At 46.3% G+C, this 13894-nt stretch overlaps 1 protein-coding gene across 1 annotated transcript in view; it reads right to left on the bottom strand.

The window, feature by feature from the left end:
* The window catches only part of TEX11 (testis expressed 11), a 974891-nt gene that overhangs the window by 166484 nt on the left and 794513 nt on the right, over nucleotides 1–13894 (bottom strand). Inside the window, exon 24 of the mRNA XM_029607248.1 lies at nucleotides 13276–13392. Within this exon, the coding sequence (XP_029463108.1) occupies nucleotides 13276–13392 (117 nt within the window). The remainder of the gene's footprint in view (nucleotides 1–13275; nucleotides 13393–13894) is intronic.

Below are 13894 nucleotides of genomic sequence, written 5' to 3'. Positions count from 1 at the left end.
GCCCGCTCCTCGGGCATTGCCTACTGCTGTATAAAAAAGCTTCCTTTCTCTCTGTGTTCGTTACTCTAGAGAAAGCCTATTGCTATATTTTCCCCACGGGGTTCCTCCCCATGGGAGGAGTCATCATTACAGCAATCAAGGGTCCACAAACATGTCAAACCCACAACATCCTTCTGAACCATGCTGATGAACTTGCAGCCAGACAACCTACTCCAGTCGTTCCCACCCAAATGTATGATCAACACACATGGCTGACTGAACAACTCTAGCACTTGCCACAAATATGGAATTAATTCATCCCAAAGCATCCCCCTAAGCCCCAACCATAGGATGGTCACATCATTTATTTATTTTAAAGCTTTTATATACTGCAAATTAGGCAGGCAACTGACCATCTAGGTGGTGTACAATAAAACATAATTAAAATAACAGTACAAACATATTCTCAATATACATCGTAATTATTACAATAGCTCATATCAACAAAAGTACCTACTTATTTCAAAACAGCAGTGGATGTCAAGGCAAGATTAATGTTCTTAACATTAAACCATCAATTAACTGATTTTATAAGCAATGGTAAACAGATAAGTTTTTAGGGATTTTTAAAATTCTTTTGTGTTTGATGTTAATCGAATTTTTTCAGGGATTGAGTTCCAAAGAATTGGTCCAGCAACAGAGAAAGCACATCTACTTGTTAGATCTTGCTATATTTACTAATGGTACCTTAAGAATGCATTTATTCATTGACGGGCGGATTTTAAAAGCCCTGCTCGCGTAAATCCGCCCGGATTTACGTGAGCAGGGCCCTCACGCGCCGGCGCGCCTATTTTGCATAGGCCACTGGGGCGCGCAGAGCCCCGGGACGCGCATAGGTCCCGGGGATTTTTGAAGGGGGCGTGTCGGGGGCGGGGCTGGATGACACGGCGTTTCGGGGGTGGGATGTGGCGTTTCGGGAGCGTGGTCCAGGCCTCCGGACCAGCCCCAGGGTCGGATGACGGCGCGCCAGCAGTCCGCTGGCGCGCGTAGATTTACATCTGCTTCTCGCAGGCGTAAATCTAGGGACAAAGGTAAGGGGGGTTTAGATAGGGCCGGGGGGGTGGGTTAGCTAGGGGAAGGGAGGGGAAGGTGAGGGGAGGGCGAAAGGAAGTTCCCTCCGAGGCCGCTCCCAAAATCAGCAGCCTTGCGCGCGCCGATCCTGGATTTTATAAGATACGCGTGGCTATGTGCGTATCTTATAAAATCCTGCGTACTTTTTAAAAAAATCTACCCCACAGTGAAGTTGCCAATTTGGTTTATAGACTGTTAGTAGTGTGCATAGCCATACTGATTTAGAGTTGTAAAGGAGGTTATGTATTATCGTGATAATTTTATATGTGATACATTGTGAGATTGGTAGCCAGTGAAGGTGTTGTAGAATCGGGGTAATATGATCTCTGCGTGACAGATTAAATAATACACGGGCTGTGGAATTTTGGATTAGTTGTAAAGGATGAGTAGTGGATGAAGGTAAACACAAGTATAAAGAATTGCAGTAGGGGGGAGGGGGTAAACTGTGTGGAATGTGTGTGGTTGTCTGGGTTGTGATTGTGTGTGTCTGTCTGGGTTGTGACTGTGTAGTGGGCTTTGTTTTTTTTTGGTCTTATAGATTTCAAAAAGAAGGTACAAGGGGAGTTGTTCAAATATCTGCTCCTTGAAAGTATTTTTAATTGTACCTGTGATGCTCTTTAATAAAAAAAAATGATTTTGACAAAAAAAAAGAATTGCAGTAATCTAAGTTTGTCAAGATTAAAGCTTGAGTCACAGAGTGAAAATCTGAGGAAAACAGCAAAGGTTTTAATTTTCTCAACATATGGAATTTAAAAAAAGATTTTTTTACTAGAGCAGATATATTATTAGACATGGATAATTTGGAATCGATGAGTATACCAAGATTTTTTGCACAAGATCTTATATGTAATGCTTGACCTTCAAATATGAAATTCTTCGGTGGCTGATAAATAGAATCAGGTACTGATGATAGAAAAATTAGTTCTGTCTTTGAGGTGTTTAATTTTAATCTGTTGTAAGATATCAAATGTTGCTTACCTGTAACAGGTGTTCTCACAGGACAGTAGGATGTTAGTGACATCACAGGATGGAGCCCAATCATGGAACACTTGTCAAAGTTTCCAGAACTTTGTCTGGCCCCTACTGGGCATGCCCAGCATGGCACTAACCGTGCAGCCAGCAGGGGTCCCCCTTCTGTCGATTAAAAGCTACAGGTAGTGCCAAAAAATAAAATAAGAAAAACTTTACGAACCCAACATCGTGGGGCGGCGAGCGGGTTTCGTGAGGACTAACATCCTGCTGTCCTGTGAGAACACCTGTTACAGGTAAGCAACATTTGCTTTCTCACAGGACAAGCAGGATGGTAGTCCTCACATATGGGTGAGTACCGAGCTGAGGATGTCTGATTATGCACCAAATGAACCCAAGACGTGCAACAGGCACAACAACTGGGGTGGAATTTGGCCAAGGGCATCCTGAACCCTAACGGGCAGGCGGAAGGGTGTTGGTACGTCAAGTTGTGAATAGGTTACGCAGGACAGATTGGCCGAAGATGGAATCTTGTCTTCCAGCTTTGTCCAAGCAATAGTGGGCTGTAAAAGTATGGAGAGAACTCCAGGTGGCAGCCCTTCAAATTTCAGGAAGTGGCACCGATCATAGGTGTACTACTGAAGTCGCCATGGCCCTCACAGAGTGTGCTTTAACACGGTCTTGAAGTGGAATGCTCACTTGCTGATAGCAAAAGGATATGCAGTCCGCCAACCAGGAGGGAGAGTCTGTTTACCCACAGGTTGACCCAATTTGATAGGATGGAAAGAGACAAACAATTGAGTGCTTTTCCTGTGGGCAGCTGTACGGTCTAGGTAGAACGCTAGAGCCCATTTACCGTCAAGGGTATGCAGAGCCTACTCTCCTGGATTGCAATGGGGCCTGGGAAAAAAGGTAGGTAGTATAATGGATTGATTGAGATGAAAGTCCGAAACTACCTTAGGCAAAAATTTAGGATGAGTGCGGAGTACTGCCTGGTCCTGCAGAAGTTTAGTGTAAGGCGGATAGGTAACTAGAGCCTGTAATTCACTAACTCTGCAAGCCGAAGTGATTGCCAGAAGGAAAATCACTTTTCATGTGAGATAGTGAGGATCACAGGATTGAAGAGGTTCGAATGGTGGTTTCATGAGCTGACCCAAAACCAGATTGAGGTCCCAAGAAGGGGCCAGAGGACGCAGTGGAGGCTTAAGGTGAAGCAAGCCCTTCAGAAAATGTGTTACAAGGAATTGTACTGATATGGGTACATCCCCCACACCTTTATGGAAGGCGGCTACCACACTGACATGCATTCTGATGGAAGAAGTTTTGAGACCTGACTCTGATAAGTACCAGAGGTAGTCCAAAAACTTCATGACTGGACAGGTAAAGGGGTCAAGGGGCTGAGAAGAGCACCATGATGTAAACCTGTTCCATTTGTAAGAGTAAAATGTTCTCATAGAAGGCTTCTGTGAAGCAATCAGGACATGGGAAACTGGGTCAGAAAGGTTAAGTGGCTGAAGGATTAACCTTTCAACATCCATGCCATCAGGGACAAGGCTTGAAGATTGTGGTGGCGGAGGCACCCGTCGTTTTGAGTGATCAGAAACGGGTCCTTTCCTAAGGGAATGTGCCTGCGAATGGAGAGATCCTGAAGTATTGGAAACCACACTTGGCGTGGCCAGTGAGGTGCTATCAGGATCATGGTTCCCTTGTCCTGACGTAACTTCACGATAGTCTTCGAGAGAAGAGGCAGTGGAGGGAATGCATAAAGTAGACCGGTTGCCCATGAGAAAGAGAATGCGTCTCTGGGCTGAGAGTGTTTGCTGCGAATGAGAGAGCAGAAGTTCTCTACTTTGCGGTTTTGAGGAGACGCAAAGATGTCTATCTGAGGATATCCCCATTGTAGGAAGATGGAGTTCGCTACTGAGGGGTTGAGAGACCACTCGTGTGGTTGAAAGATGCGACTCAGCTTGTCTGCCAACACATTGTGCACTCCTGGCAAGTAGGTGGCCCTGAGGTACATCGAATGGGAGAGAGCTTCCGCCCATATCTGTGCAGCTTCCTGACACAGAAGGAAGAAGCCCGTGCCTCCATGTTTGTTGATGTACCACATGGCCACCTGGTTGTCCGTCTGGATCAGGACAACTTGATTTGAGAGGTGATCCTGAAATGCTCTGAGAGCATATCTGATTGCTCGAAGCTCCAGGAAATTTATTTGGTGTTTGGCTTCCTCTAGAGACCAAGATCCTTGGTGTCTGCAGATTGGCCACATGGGCTCCCCAGCCAAGGTTGGAAGCATTGGTGGTGAGAGTTAATTGAGGGTTTGGAGCCTGAAAGGGCAAGCCTTGGAGGAGATTGATCTGATGGAGTGAATCAGTTACGTGGACAATGGTTGACAGGGGCTGAATGCTTTGAGTCCATTGAGACCTTAGAGTCCACTGCATGACTCTCATGGCCAATCGGGCCATTGGTGTGACCTGAACTGAGGACGCCATGAGTCCCAGGAGAATGAGAAAGTGGCATGCAGTCGCAGAGTGCTGAGACTGCAGCTGGTGTGCAAGAGACATGAGGGTGAGCACTCGGTACTGATAGTGCTTGGGGCCTAGTAGAAACCTCAGGTATTTGCGATGAGATGGAGTTATCGCAATATGAGTGTATGCGTCCTGGAGGTCCAGAGAGCAGAGTCAGTCTCCTCTTTGTAGAAGAGGAAGAAGCGAGCCTAAGGTTACCATCTTGAATTTCTCTCGCTAGAGGTACTTGTTGAGGGCCCGTAGGTCCAGAATAGGATGAACGCCTCCCGATTTTTTGGGGATTAGAAATTACCAGGAATAGAATCCTAGGCCGTGCTGAGAGTAGGGTACGGGTTCTATTGTCTTGGACTGGAGAAGGAGGGAGACCTCCTGATCCAGAAGGATGGAGTGATCGGATGTTCTCCATGTCGGTAGAGGTGGGGAGTCCGGTGGTACGGAGAGAAAGTTCAGATGGTAACCTTGAGCAATTATTTCCAGTACCCATTGGTCTGAGGTGATTGAGTGCCGTATGTTGTTGAAGTGCACAGACGACCTCCTACTGGTATGTGAGGCAATGGAAGCTGGCTGCTGCTCTCTAGGTAGAAGTAAAAAACCTGAAGCAGGACCTGGTTGAGGAGCTGCTTGCGGTTTTTGTTTCCGTGTCTGACGAGACTGGGCTTTTTGAAAAGGTCTCGTAGAACGGGATCTGGTTGGTGGCGGGTAGGACTTCTTCGGGCAGAAGAATGACTTCTTAGAGTCCTTTCGGAAGGGCTGTTTTGAAGAGTAGTCAGAAGGCATCAGAGAGAGCTGTCTTAGGATCTCATGATGGTCCTTAAGTTCCGCCACCGTCTGTTGAATCTGTTCGCCAAACAGATTATCTCCTACACAGGGTAGGTTGGATAACCTGTCTTCTACCTCAGGGCGATGGTCGGAAGACTTGAGCCAGGCCCATCATCTTTCCGAAATACCGGCTGCAGATACCCTAGTAGCAATGTCAAATATATCGTAAGATGATCTGATCTCATGCTTGACTGCCTCAAAACCCTTGTTTCCTAGGGTTTGGAGCTGATCTTGAAATTGCTGAGGCAGGCAGTCTGTCAAATCTTGTATCTGCTTAAAAATGACCCTATTATATTGGGTCACATAGAGCTGATAAGCGGCAATTCAGGAGATGAGTATTGATTCTTGGAAGACACGGCGACCAATGGCATCTAGAAACGTCTGTTCCTTGCCAGGGGGAAAAGAAGCATGAAGCTTTGATCTCTTTACTCTTTTCTGTGCAGATTCTAAAACTACAGATTGGTGATCCAATTGAGGTTTCTGAAAACCCGGAGCTGACTGTACCAAATAGGTAGTGTCAGCTTTTCTGTGGACTGGAGCAATGGAGCCAGGATGTTCCCAGTTCTTCTTGAGGAGATCCAGAAGAACCTGGTGGATAAGGATGGAGGTTATTTTCTTGGGAGTATCCAGGAATTGTAGCAACTCCATCATCTGATGTCTATCATCCTGTTCAGTCTGTAATTGGAAAGGAACCAATTCAGACATTTCCTTCACAAAATTTATAAAGGAAAGGTCCTCTGAAGGAGAACACTTTCTACTTTCAGTGGGTGAAGGTGATGAATGCAAATCATCGGTGACTGGGGAGGAATCATCAGTCCAGGTATCATAGGGATCAGCACCTGCCCCTCGGGATACCCGAGGGTCCTGGTCTAGGCACCGAAGGAATCGAAGGAATAATTGGAGGCACCGATGAAAGCATCGAAGGCAGTGGCGCAGGCATTGAGGGCATCAATGGATGGCTCGGTAGTACCGATGGGCGTATCGGCACCGATGGTTGGGCCGGTGGCGATGGACATATCGGCATCAATGGCTGAGGTAGAACTCCTGATGGAGGGATGCGGAACGGTGTTTCTCCTCCCGATGACAGAGTAAGCAGGGAGGGCACCGGAGCCATCGGCGACCCGGGGTCCATCAGTGGAAAAGCGGCAATGAGCACTTCCATCCTGGAGAACAGCGGTGCCAACGCTGCCAGAATTGGGTCAGTGGACGGTTCCACAATCGGTACCGCTGTCGGTGCCGGAGGAACCTGGAGTCATTGCATCGCCTTGTCGATGGCCTCCTGAACCATCCGGTCCAGTTCTTCTCGGAGACCTGGAGCAAGTAGCCCTGGCTCCGGAACAGAAGAAAGAGGCAGAGGCATAGCCGGAAGGACCACCGTTAAAGGCGGAGTCGTGGCTCCCAATACCCTGTCGGGTGAGAGTTGCCTCGCTGACTCGGTCACCGAAAAGGCCGGTGCCTTTTCTGGACGGGGTTTCTTCAACGGCAGCTCAGACAATGGCGAGGTTGATGATTTTGCTCCCTCGATGGTCCAAGACTTTCGATGTCAATGGTGATGTTGGTCTCTGCGATCCCCTCGGTCCTGAAGGGGAGTAGAGAGTGTCGAAGGCCGAGATGTCATCGATGCCGGCCGGTCACCGGCCGGTGGTCGATGCTGGCATGAAGTTGATGGAGTCGGTTCTGACGACGTCGATGCAATGGACGGAGTCAGTGTTTGAGCACGGAAGAGAAGTTCCATCTTCTCCATTCTGGCCTTGCGACCTTTTGATGTCATTAGGGCATATTTGGTGCAGGTCAAAATATCGTGCTCTCATCCAAGATACATTACACAGACTTTATGGAGGTCTGTGATGGACATGGTGCGATTACAGTCCGGGCACCGATGGAACCCAGACGCCATGGCCATGGAAAAAATTGGGAGAGCAGCAATGGGTCAGTAGTTAGATACATCTAGTGGGTCTTGATTTTTATTCTTTAGTATTGGAAAAATAGATGTTTTTTTGAGGGATGCAGGAAATATACCTTGTGACAAAGATGCATTTACTATATCAGAGATAGTTTGTGCGATATGATCCTTGATATTTCTAAATAAATAGCCAGGACAGGGAATGAATGGGCTAGTGGATGGTTTTGATTTTGTTAAGATGGTAACTATAGTTCTATTGTTTGTAGTACTGAATTCAGAAAATGAGGATGCAGCCTGCGGCAGTGTAAATTTGGGCGGTAATTTTGAAAATTCAGCTAATATATTTTCTATTTTCTTTTCAAAATGCTATCACATAGATCATTCATTATTGTAAATGGTGAGTTAACTGGTGTTATTGTTAGACTTTTTACAATGTTGAATAAAACTTTAGGATTGCCGTTGGCAGTTTAAATTTTTTATGCATAATATTTTTTCTTAGTATTTATAATTTATTTTTTGTATTGCTAGAACCTTTAGCCAACGCCCCCTGATGACTTGGGAGGTGGGGCGGGATTAACCCACGCGGCTAAGGAGGAGCAAGGTGCTACAGCTCGAAACAACGTTAGCAGCGATGGTTGAAGAGAAGACTCCCGCGCTGAAGCTGGGAGCGAGTGAAATGAAGGTATCTGTTGCAGGTATGGAGCATTGAGTCTGGAGTCGTTGCTAGAACCTTTAGCTGATGCCTCCTGATGATGTGGGAGGTGGGGGCAGGATTAACCTGCACGGCTAAGGAGGAGCAAGGTGTTACTGCTCGAAACAACATGCTAAGCCAAGTCCATCTGTGCCCCATAAGGATGCCCACATGCATGTCTATATGCCCACACGATGTAAGAGTGTCTGTCAATCCATGCAATCCACCCCCAGCATGCAAAGAGAAGACAATTAGAAACATAGAAGACATCACAGAGGCCCAGGATGTACATATTCTTCGAAGGCATTGGACTTCCAATGCCTAATCCTCTGAATCACTCCACCAGACAAGCCTGAGCAAGCCACTGATGTAGGTGCACCAGTTCTAAAGGAATGAGTGCCAAAACAACCCACATCCAAAATGAGCGTGGTCAAACACAAATGCAGTACCATTTCGAACTGATACTTAGTCAAAGGATGAAGATCGGAATGCATGAAAAACCAGGATAACTCCTAGGCTGAATTAGCTTAAAAGCCAACAAATTAGCAACCAGGCAGGTATGTAAACTTGGAACAGCACAAAGAATCACCGAAGCACCCTTACCGCTCTGTCAGTTTTAGACCTAGGGATGTAAATAATAAGCGAATCACTGCCCAAAGTAACATGCTGGACTAACAAACCAGAGAACTCTGACCCAGTCGTGGCCTTAGCCACAAGGTCACTAATCCGAAAAGCCCCAAAAAATGCAAGTACAAAAGCAAGACGAAACAAACAGCACTTATATTGTGACATACAAATGCCCGCCAACACGTCCCATAACCCTAGCAAAATATCATGAGTAATGGGCAACCGCCCATCTGGACCAACCTAACAACAAATGATGAACCAAAAAACGGCCCATAGGAAAACCCCAACCATGCACGCACATAAAAAAGGAAAACCCCAATAGTTGTCTAGAAACCGCAGCCTTTGTGACCCCCTCAGCCTTTGCATTCTCAATAAACTGCAACAAGAAAACTTCTGGGACAGGGCCTTTCCTCCAACTCAAAGATGCAAGAAAAGACACCCCCTTGTTAGCTCCTTTCACATAACCAGTCCATGTAGAGGGAGCTAAAGATGCATGAAGCAGCTTCCATGCTTCCAGGAACCAAATTTCCATAGGAAAGGAGAAACTGAAGCTCCGCAGAGATCTGCCTCTGGAGCGAGCTTCCGGAACAGCGCCCACTTGCAACAAGAAAAATAATCAGCCACAGAATTGGTCACGCCCGAAACATGACGAGCCCAAGCAGTCACATTCATCTTCATGCACCAGAGCACAAACTCCTGCAGCAAGTCAGAAACCAACAAACACTTCACAGACCTCTTATTCATAACCTCAACCACATCTAGGTTGTTACACCAGAAAACAACCTTCTTGTTCTGCAAACATGATCCCTACAAACAAACTGCTACCCTTAATGGAAACAATTCGACAAAGGTAATGTTTTTAGTTGTACCGCTAACTTTCAATCTTCCGGCCATGAAGCCGCACACCAAGAAACTTGACAGTAAGCCTCAAAGCCTATAGAACCTGCTGCATTTGTATAAAGCTCAAAAATCATGTTTCGATAATGGGTTAGATTGCCAAAAAGAAGAACCATTAAAATCTGACAAGAATCGGTCCCAGATGCACACATCATCACGAATCCCACTCGTAATCCTAATATGATGATTGCTCTTCTTGATGCCGGACATCGCAAATGACATTCTATGCAAGAAAACTCTCCCCATTGGATTGACCTTACAGGCAAAATTCAAACTACCAACTAAGGATGGTCCTTGCTACCAACCCCTTCATGCAGACTACCTTTTCAGAGGGTAATTGCGACACCATGTCCACTGAATCTAACTCAATCCCCAGAAAAAGTAAAAGAGTGCAGGGCCCCTCTGTTTTCCCCTCCGCAATGGAAATACTGAAAATGGCAGAAATCTCCCAAAAACACTGCAAGACATCAGCATAATCACTCGAAGTCACCTTGCCCACAAACAAAAAAAACATCCAAATAATGGACAATGTTCGAAGTCCCAGACTGCTGTTCAACTACCTAATGAGCGAAAGAACTAAATGCCTCGAAATACGCACAAGCAATAGAACAACCCATAAGCATACATTTATCAAAGTAAAAGGCATCATTAAAGTGAAAACCCAAAGGAAAACTGTCTGGATGCTCCAGCAACAAACAAAAAGCAGACTGTATATCAAACTTGGCCATCACGGCACCCTGACCACTATGCTGAACAATCAAGTGCTGAGTCAAAAGAAGAATAGTGCACCACCCTCTCAGATCGCACGGGATAAAGTCATTCACTGAACAACCCTCAGGAAATGACAAATTATGAATCAACCTAAATTTTCCAGGTTCCTTTTTCGGGACCACCACTAAAGGCGACAAGACCATCCCCTGAAACGGGGGCTCCACAAAAGGTCCAGCAATTCTACCCAAAGCAATTTTACCCTGCAATTTGTCCCTTATCACATTCACCATTTTCTGCACAGATCAATTATCCTCACCTCCCACAGCAGCCAGCCCCAAGAAAGGTATACGAAAACCATACTGGTAAAGGTGTGTGGGGGTGGGGGATTTAGGTAGGGCTGGGGGGGCGGGTTAGATAGGGGAAGGGAGGCGAAGAAGAAAATTATTCCTTACCTGCTAATTTTCATTCCTGTAGTTCCACGGATCAGTCCAGACAGTGGGTTATGTCCCCCTTCCTCATATAAGCAGGTGCACCCTCTGCACCTTCTTCAGTATTAAGAATATCAAAGCATAAAGGAGAATATTGGATGGATCAAGCAAACCAGAACCGAATAATGATTAATAACGAACAAGTATAAAATTTACGAACCATAATTTGCAACAAGAACCCAGGAAAATGAAAACCAGCCACATAAGTGACCGGGAACAGTCAGCTGAAAGACAATCCCAATCCCATGAAATTCTGAGGGAGGGTGTCTGGACTGATCTGTGGTACTACAGGAATGAAAATTAGCAGGTAAGGAATAATTTTCTTTTCCCTGTATGTACCTGGATCAGTCCAGACAGTGGAATGTACCAAAGCTTCCCTACGTAGTGGGCCCCGGATAGCCCTGCTCGAATGACGTGGGCGCCAAAAGAGCCAAAACCCAGTGATTGTACATTTAAACGATAGTGCCGTGCAAAGGTGTGCAGCGATTTCCAGGTAGCCACACGGCAAATATCCTGAGGAGAGATGGCCTGACTCTTGGCCCAGGAAGCGGCTTGGGCATGGAGTGAGTGAGCCTTAATACCCGCTGGTGGTTGGCGTCCAGCTCCCATGTACACTGAGGTGATTGCCTCCTTCAACCAGTGCGCAATGGTTGTTTTGGATGCCTTGTTGCCCTTCTTGGGCCACTCCAGAGGACAAAGAGATGGTTGGATAACTGGAACTCATTAGTCACCTCCAGATAACGAATAAGGATGCGCTGGACATCAAGGTGGCGGAGTTCTCTGGATGCTTCATTCGAGAAGGATGGAAGTTCCACTCATAGATTCACATGAAAAGACGATTCCACCTTGGGCAGGAAAGATGGAACTGTTGACAAGGATACGCCCGAATCCGTGAAGTGGAGGTAGGGCTCTCTGCATGAGAGAGCCTGGAGTTCTGAGATCCTGCGGGCAGAAGAAATTGACACCAGGAAGGCTGTCTTGAGCATAAGATCCTTCAGAGTGGCATGTTTTAGCTGCTCGAATGGAGGACCGCTGAGGATTTGAAGTACCAAATTCAGGCTCCAAGAGGGGCATAGGGCATGTACCAGAGGCTTCACATGCTTGACACCTTTCAAAAATCGGACAATATCTAGATGGGAAGAAAGAGGAGCCCCATCGAGATGCTGGATGAGGGAGCCAAGGGCTGCCACCTGAACCCGTAGTGAGTTATAGGCCAATCCTTTCTCCAGGCCTCGCTGAAGGAAGGATAGGATTTGGGCTACTGAGGTGCAACGTGGAGATACGTGTATGGACACACACCAGGCCTCAAAAACCTTCCAGACCCGGACATAGGAGAGAGAAGTGGAAGTTTTCCTGGCTTTGAGGAGTGTCGAAATAACATCCTCCTGGTAACCTCGTCTTCTCAACCGGCGCCTCTCAAAAGCCAAGCCGCAAGACAGAAGCAATCTGCCCTGTCGAATAATACATGGCCCTGACGCAGAAGGCAGGACAGATGTCCCAGCTGAAGTGGGCCGTCCACTGTGAGGTTTATCAAGTCCGCAAACCACAGTCTTCATGGCCATTCGGGCGCCACTAGGATCACCGGTCCTTGATGGTTCTCTATTCTTCGAATTACCTTTCCGGCCAGGGAGGGAACACGTATAGCAGGAGGTGCCGTGGCCATGGGAGGACCAGCGCATCCACTCCTTCTGCCCCGTGCTCCCTTCTGCAACTGAAAAAGCGGGGGGCCTTCGCATTCCTTTGAGTGGCCATCAGGTCCATGTGAGCGGTCCTCCACCGGAGAAAGAGAAGTGTTACTGCGTCCTCATAGAGTTCCCACTCCTCGGGATCTAAGTGTTGACGGCTTAAGAAATCTGCTTGGACATTGTCCACTCCCTCAATGTGGGACGCCGCTCGGCGAGAGAGGTGAAGCTCTGCCCAAGCCATCAACTTGTCCACTTCCTGAGACACATGAAAGCTCCTTGTTCCTCCCATGTCTGAAGCAGTCAGAGTCTTTTATTCTCGAAATGTTGCAATGTCAGACTTTGGACTGTCACCCCAGTACGATTACATTTTGAGATCAGGTTCCACATTCCAAGATGACAACCACTTGACCGTTGTTCCTGAAACTGGGCAACTTTACAGTTTATCTTCAGAGGGTTGACTTTTACTGAGCCTTCACAGATAAGTGTATCAGACTATCTTTAAGGCATTTTTATGTGAATTTAAAAACATTTTTAAAAATATATTTTTTGTGGTATCACAGATATTTAACTACAAAGATTTATGCTCACATATTCTTGATTATCAATGACTGATGATTATACTCCACATACTTGTTGAGACAGTCATGAAGGGTATTAATGCAGTCCCTTAGTGTGTTTATGATGGTCAATTTATAACAGCTTTTCTTTCTTGATATGTACTGAGTAAAATTTGTTTCTAGTAGTGTGTCATATATTATTTTACTCATGAGTTCTATGTTCTATTATTTTATAATTCAGCACTAATGGAGAGTCTTCTAGTTAATGGAGTTGAGCAGCCACTCAGTACCTGTTCAGAAGATGCAGAAGCATTTCTCGCCATCTCCAGGTCCACAGTAGTAGCCATAATTAAACAAGTCTTTTGAGCAACTAGAACTGATGGGTCCACGGGACAAAACTGGGACAACTGGAACAGAAAAAGCAATGTAAAGGTATGCCTAGCAAGCATTAGCAAAAAAGCAATGTACTGAACAGCAAAAACATCAATTGAAAAGCAAAAGGAAAAAGCAAGTTTGCTTACCGTAAACGGTGTTTCAGTAGATAGCAGGATGAATTAGCCATGCTGTCATGGGAACTGTCCATCAGGGCCCGGAAGGCAGAGCTTATTAAGCAGAGGTCAGAGTTTTGTTTCCTCTGCGCCTGCGCATATGTTCCCACGCAGGAAGTAACAGATTTTCCTCAGTCTGTAATTAAGCGTAGGCATATGCATATAAGAGAAATGGTCGACTGACAGAGAGGAGGGCGGGTCAGCATGGCTAATTCATCCCGCTAGCTACGGAAACACCGTTTACGGTAAGCAAACTTGCTTTTTCCCGTCGATAGCAGGGCTGAATTAGCCATGCTGTCATGGGAGTCCAAAGCTCCCTATCACGCTGTCGTATTTGAGGCATTTTGAGCATGATCTTGGA

This window comes from Rhinatrema bivittatum, chromosome 6, assembly GCF_901001135.1.
Source record: "Rhinatrema bivittatum chromosome 6, aRhiBiv1.1, whole genome shotgun sequence".
Lineage (NCBI taxonomy): Eukaryota > Metazoa > Chordata > Amphibia > Gymnophiona > Rhinatrematidae > Rhinatrema > Rhinatrema bivittatum.
This window is presented reverse-complemented; position numbering and strand designations above follow the sequence as displayed.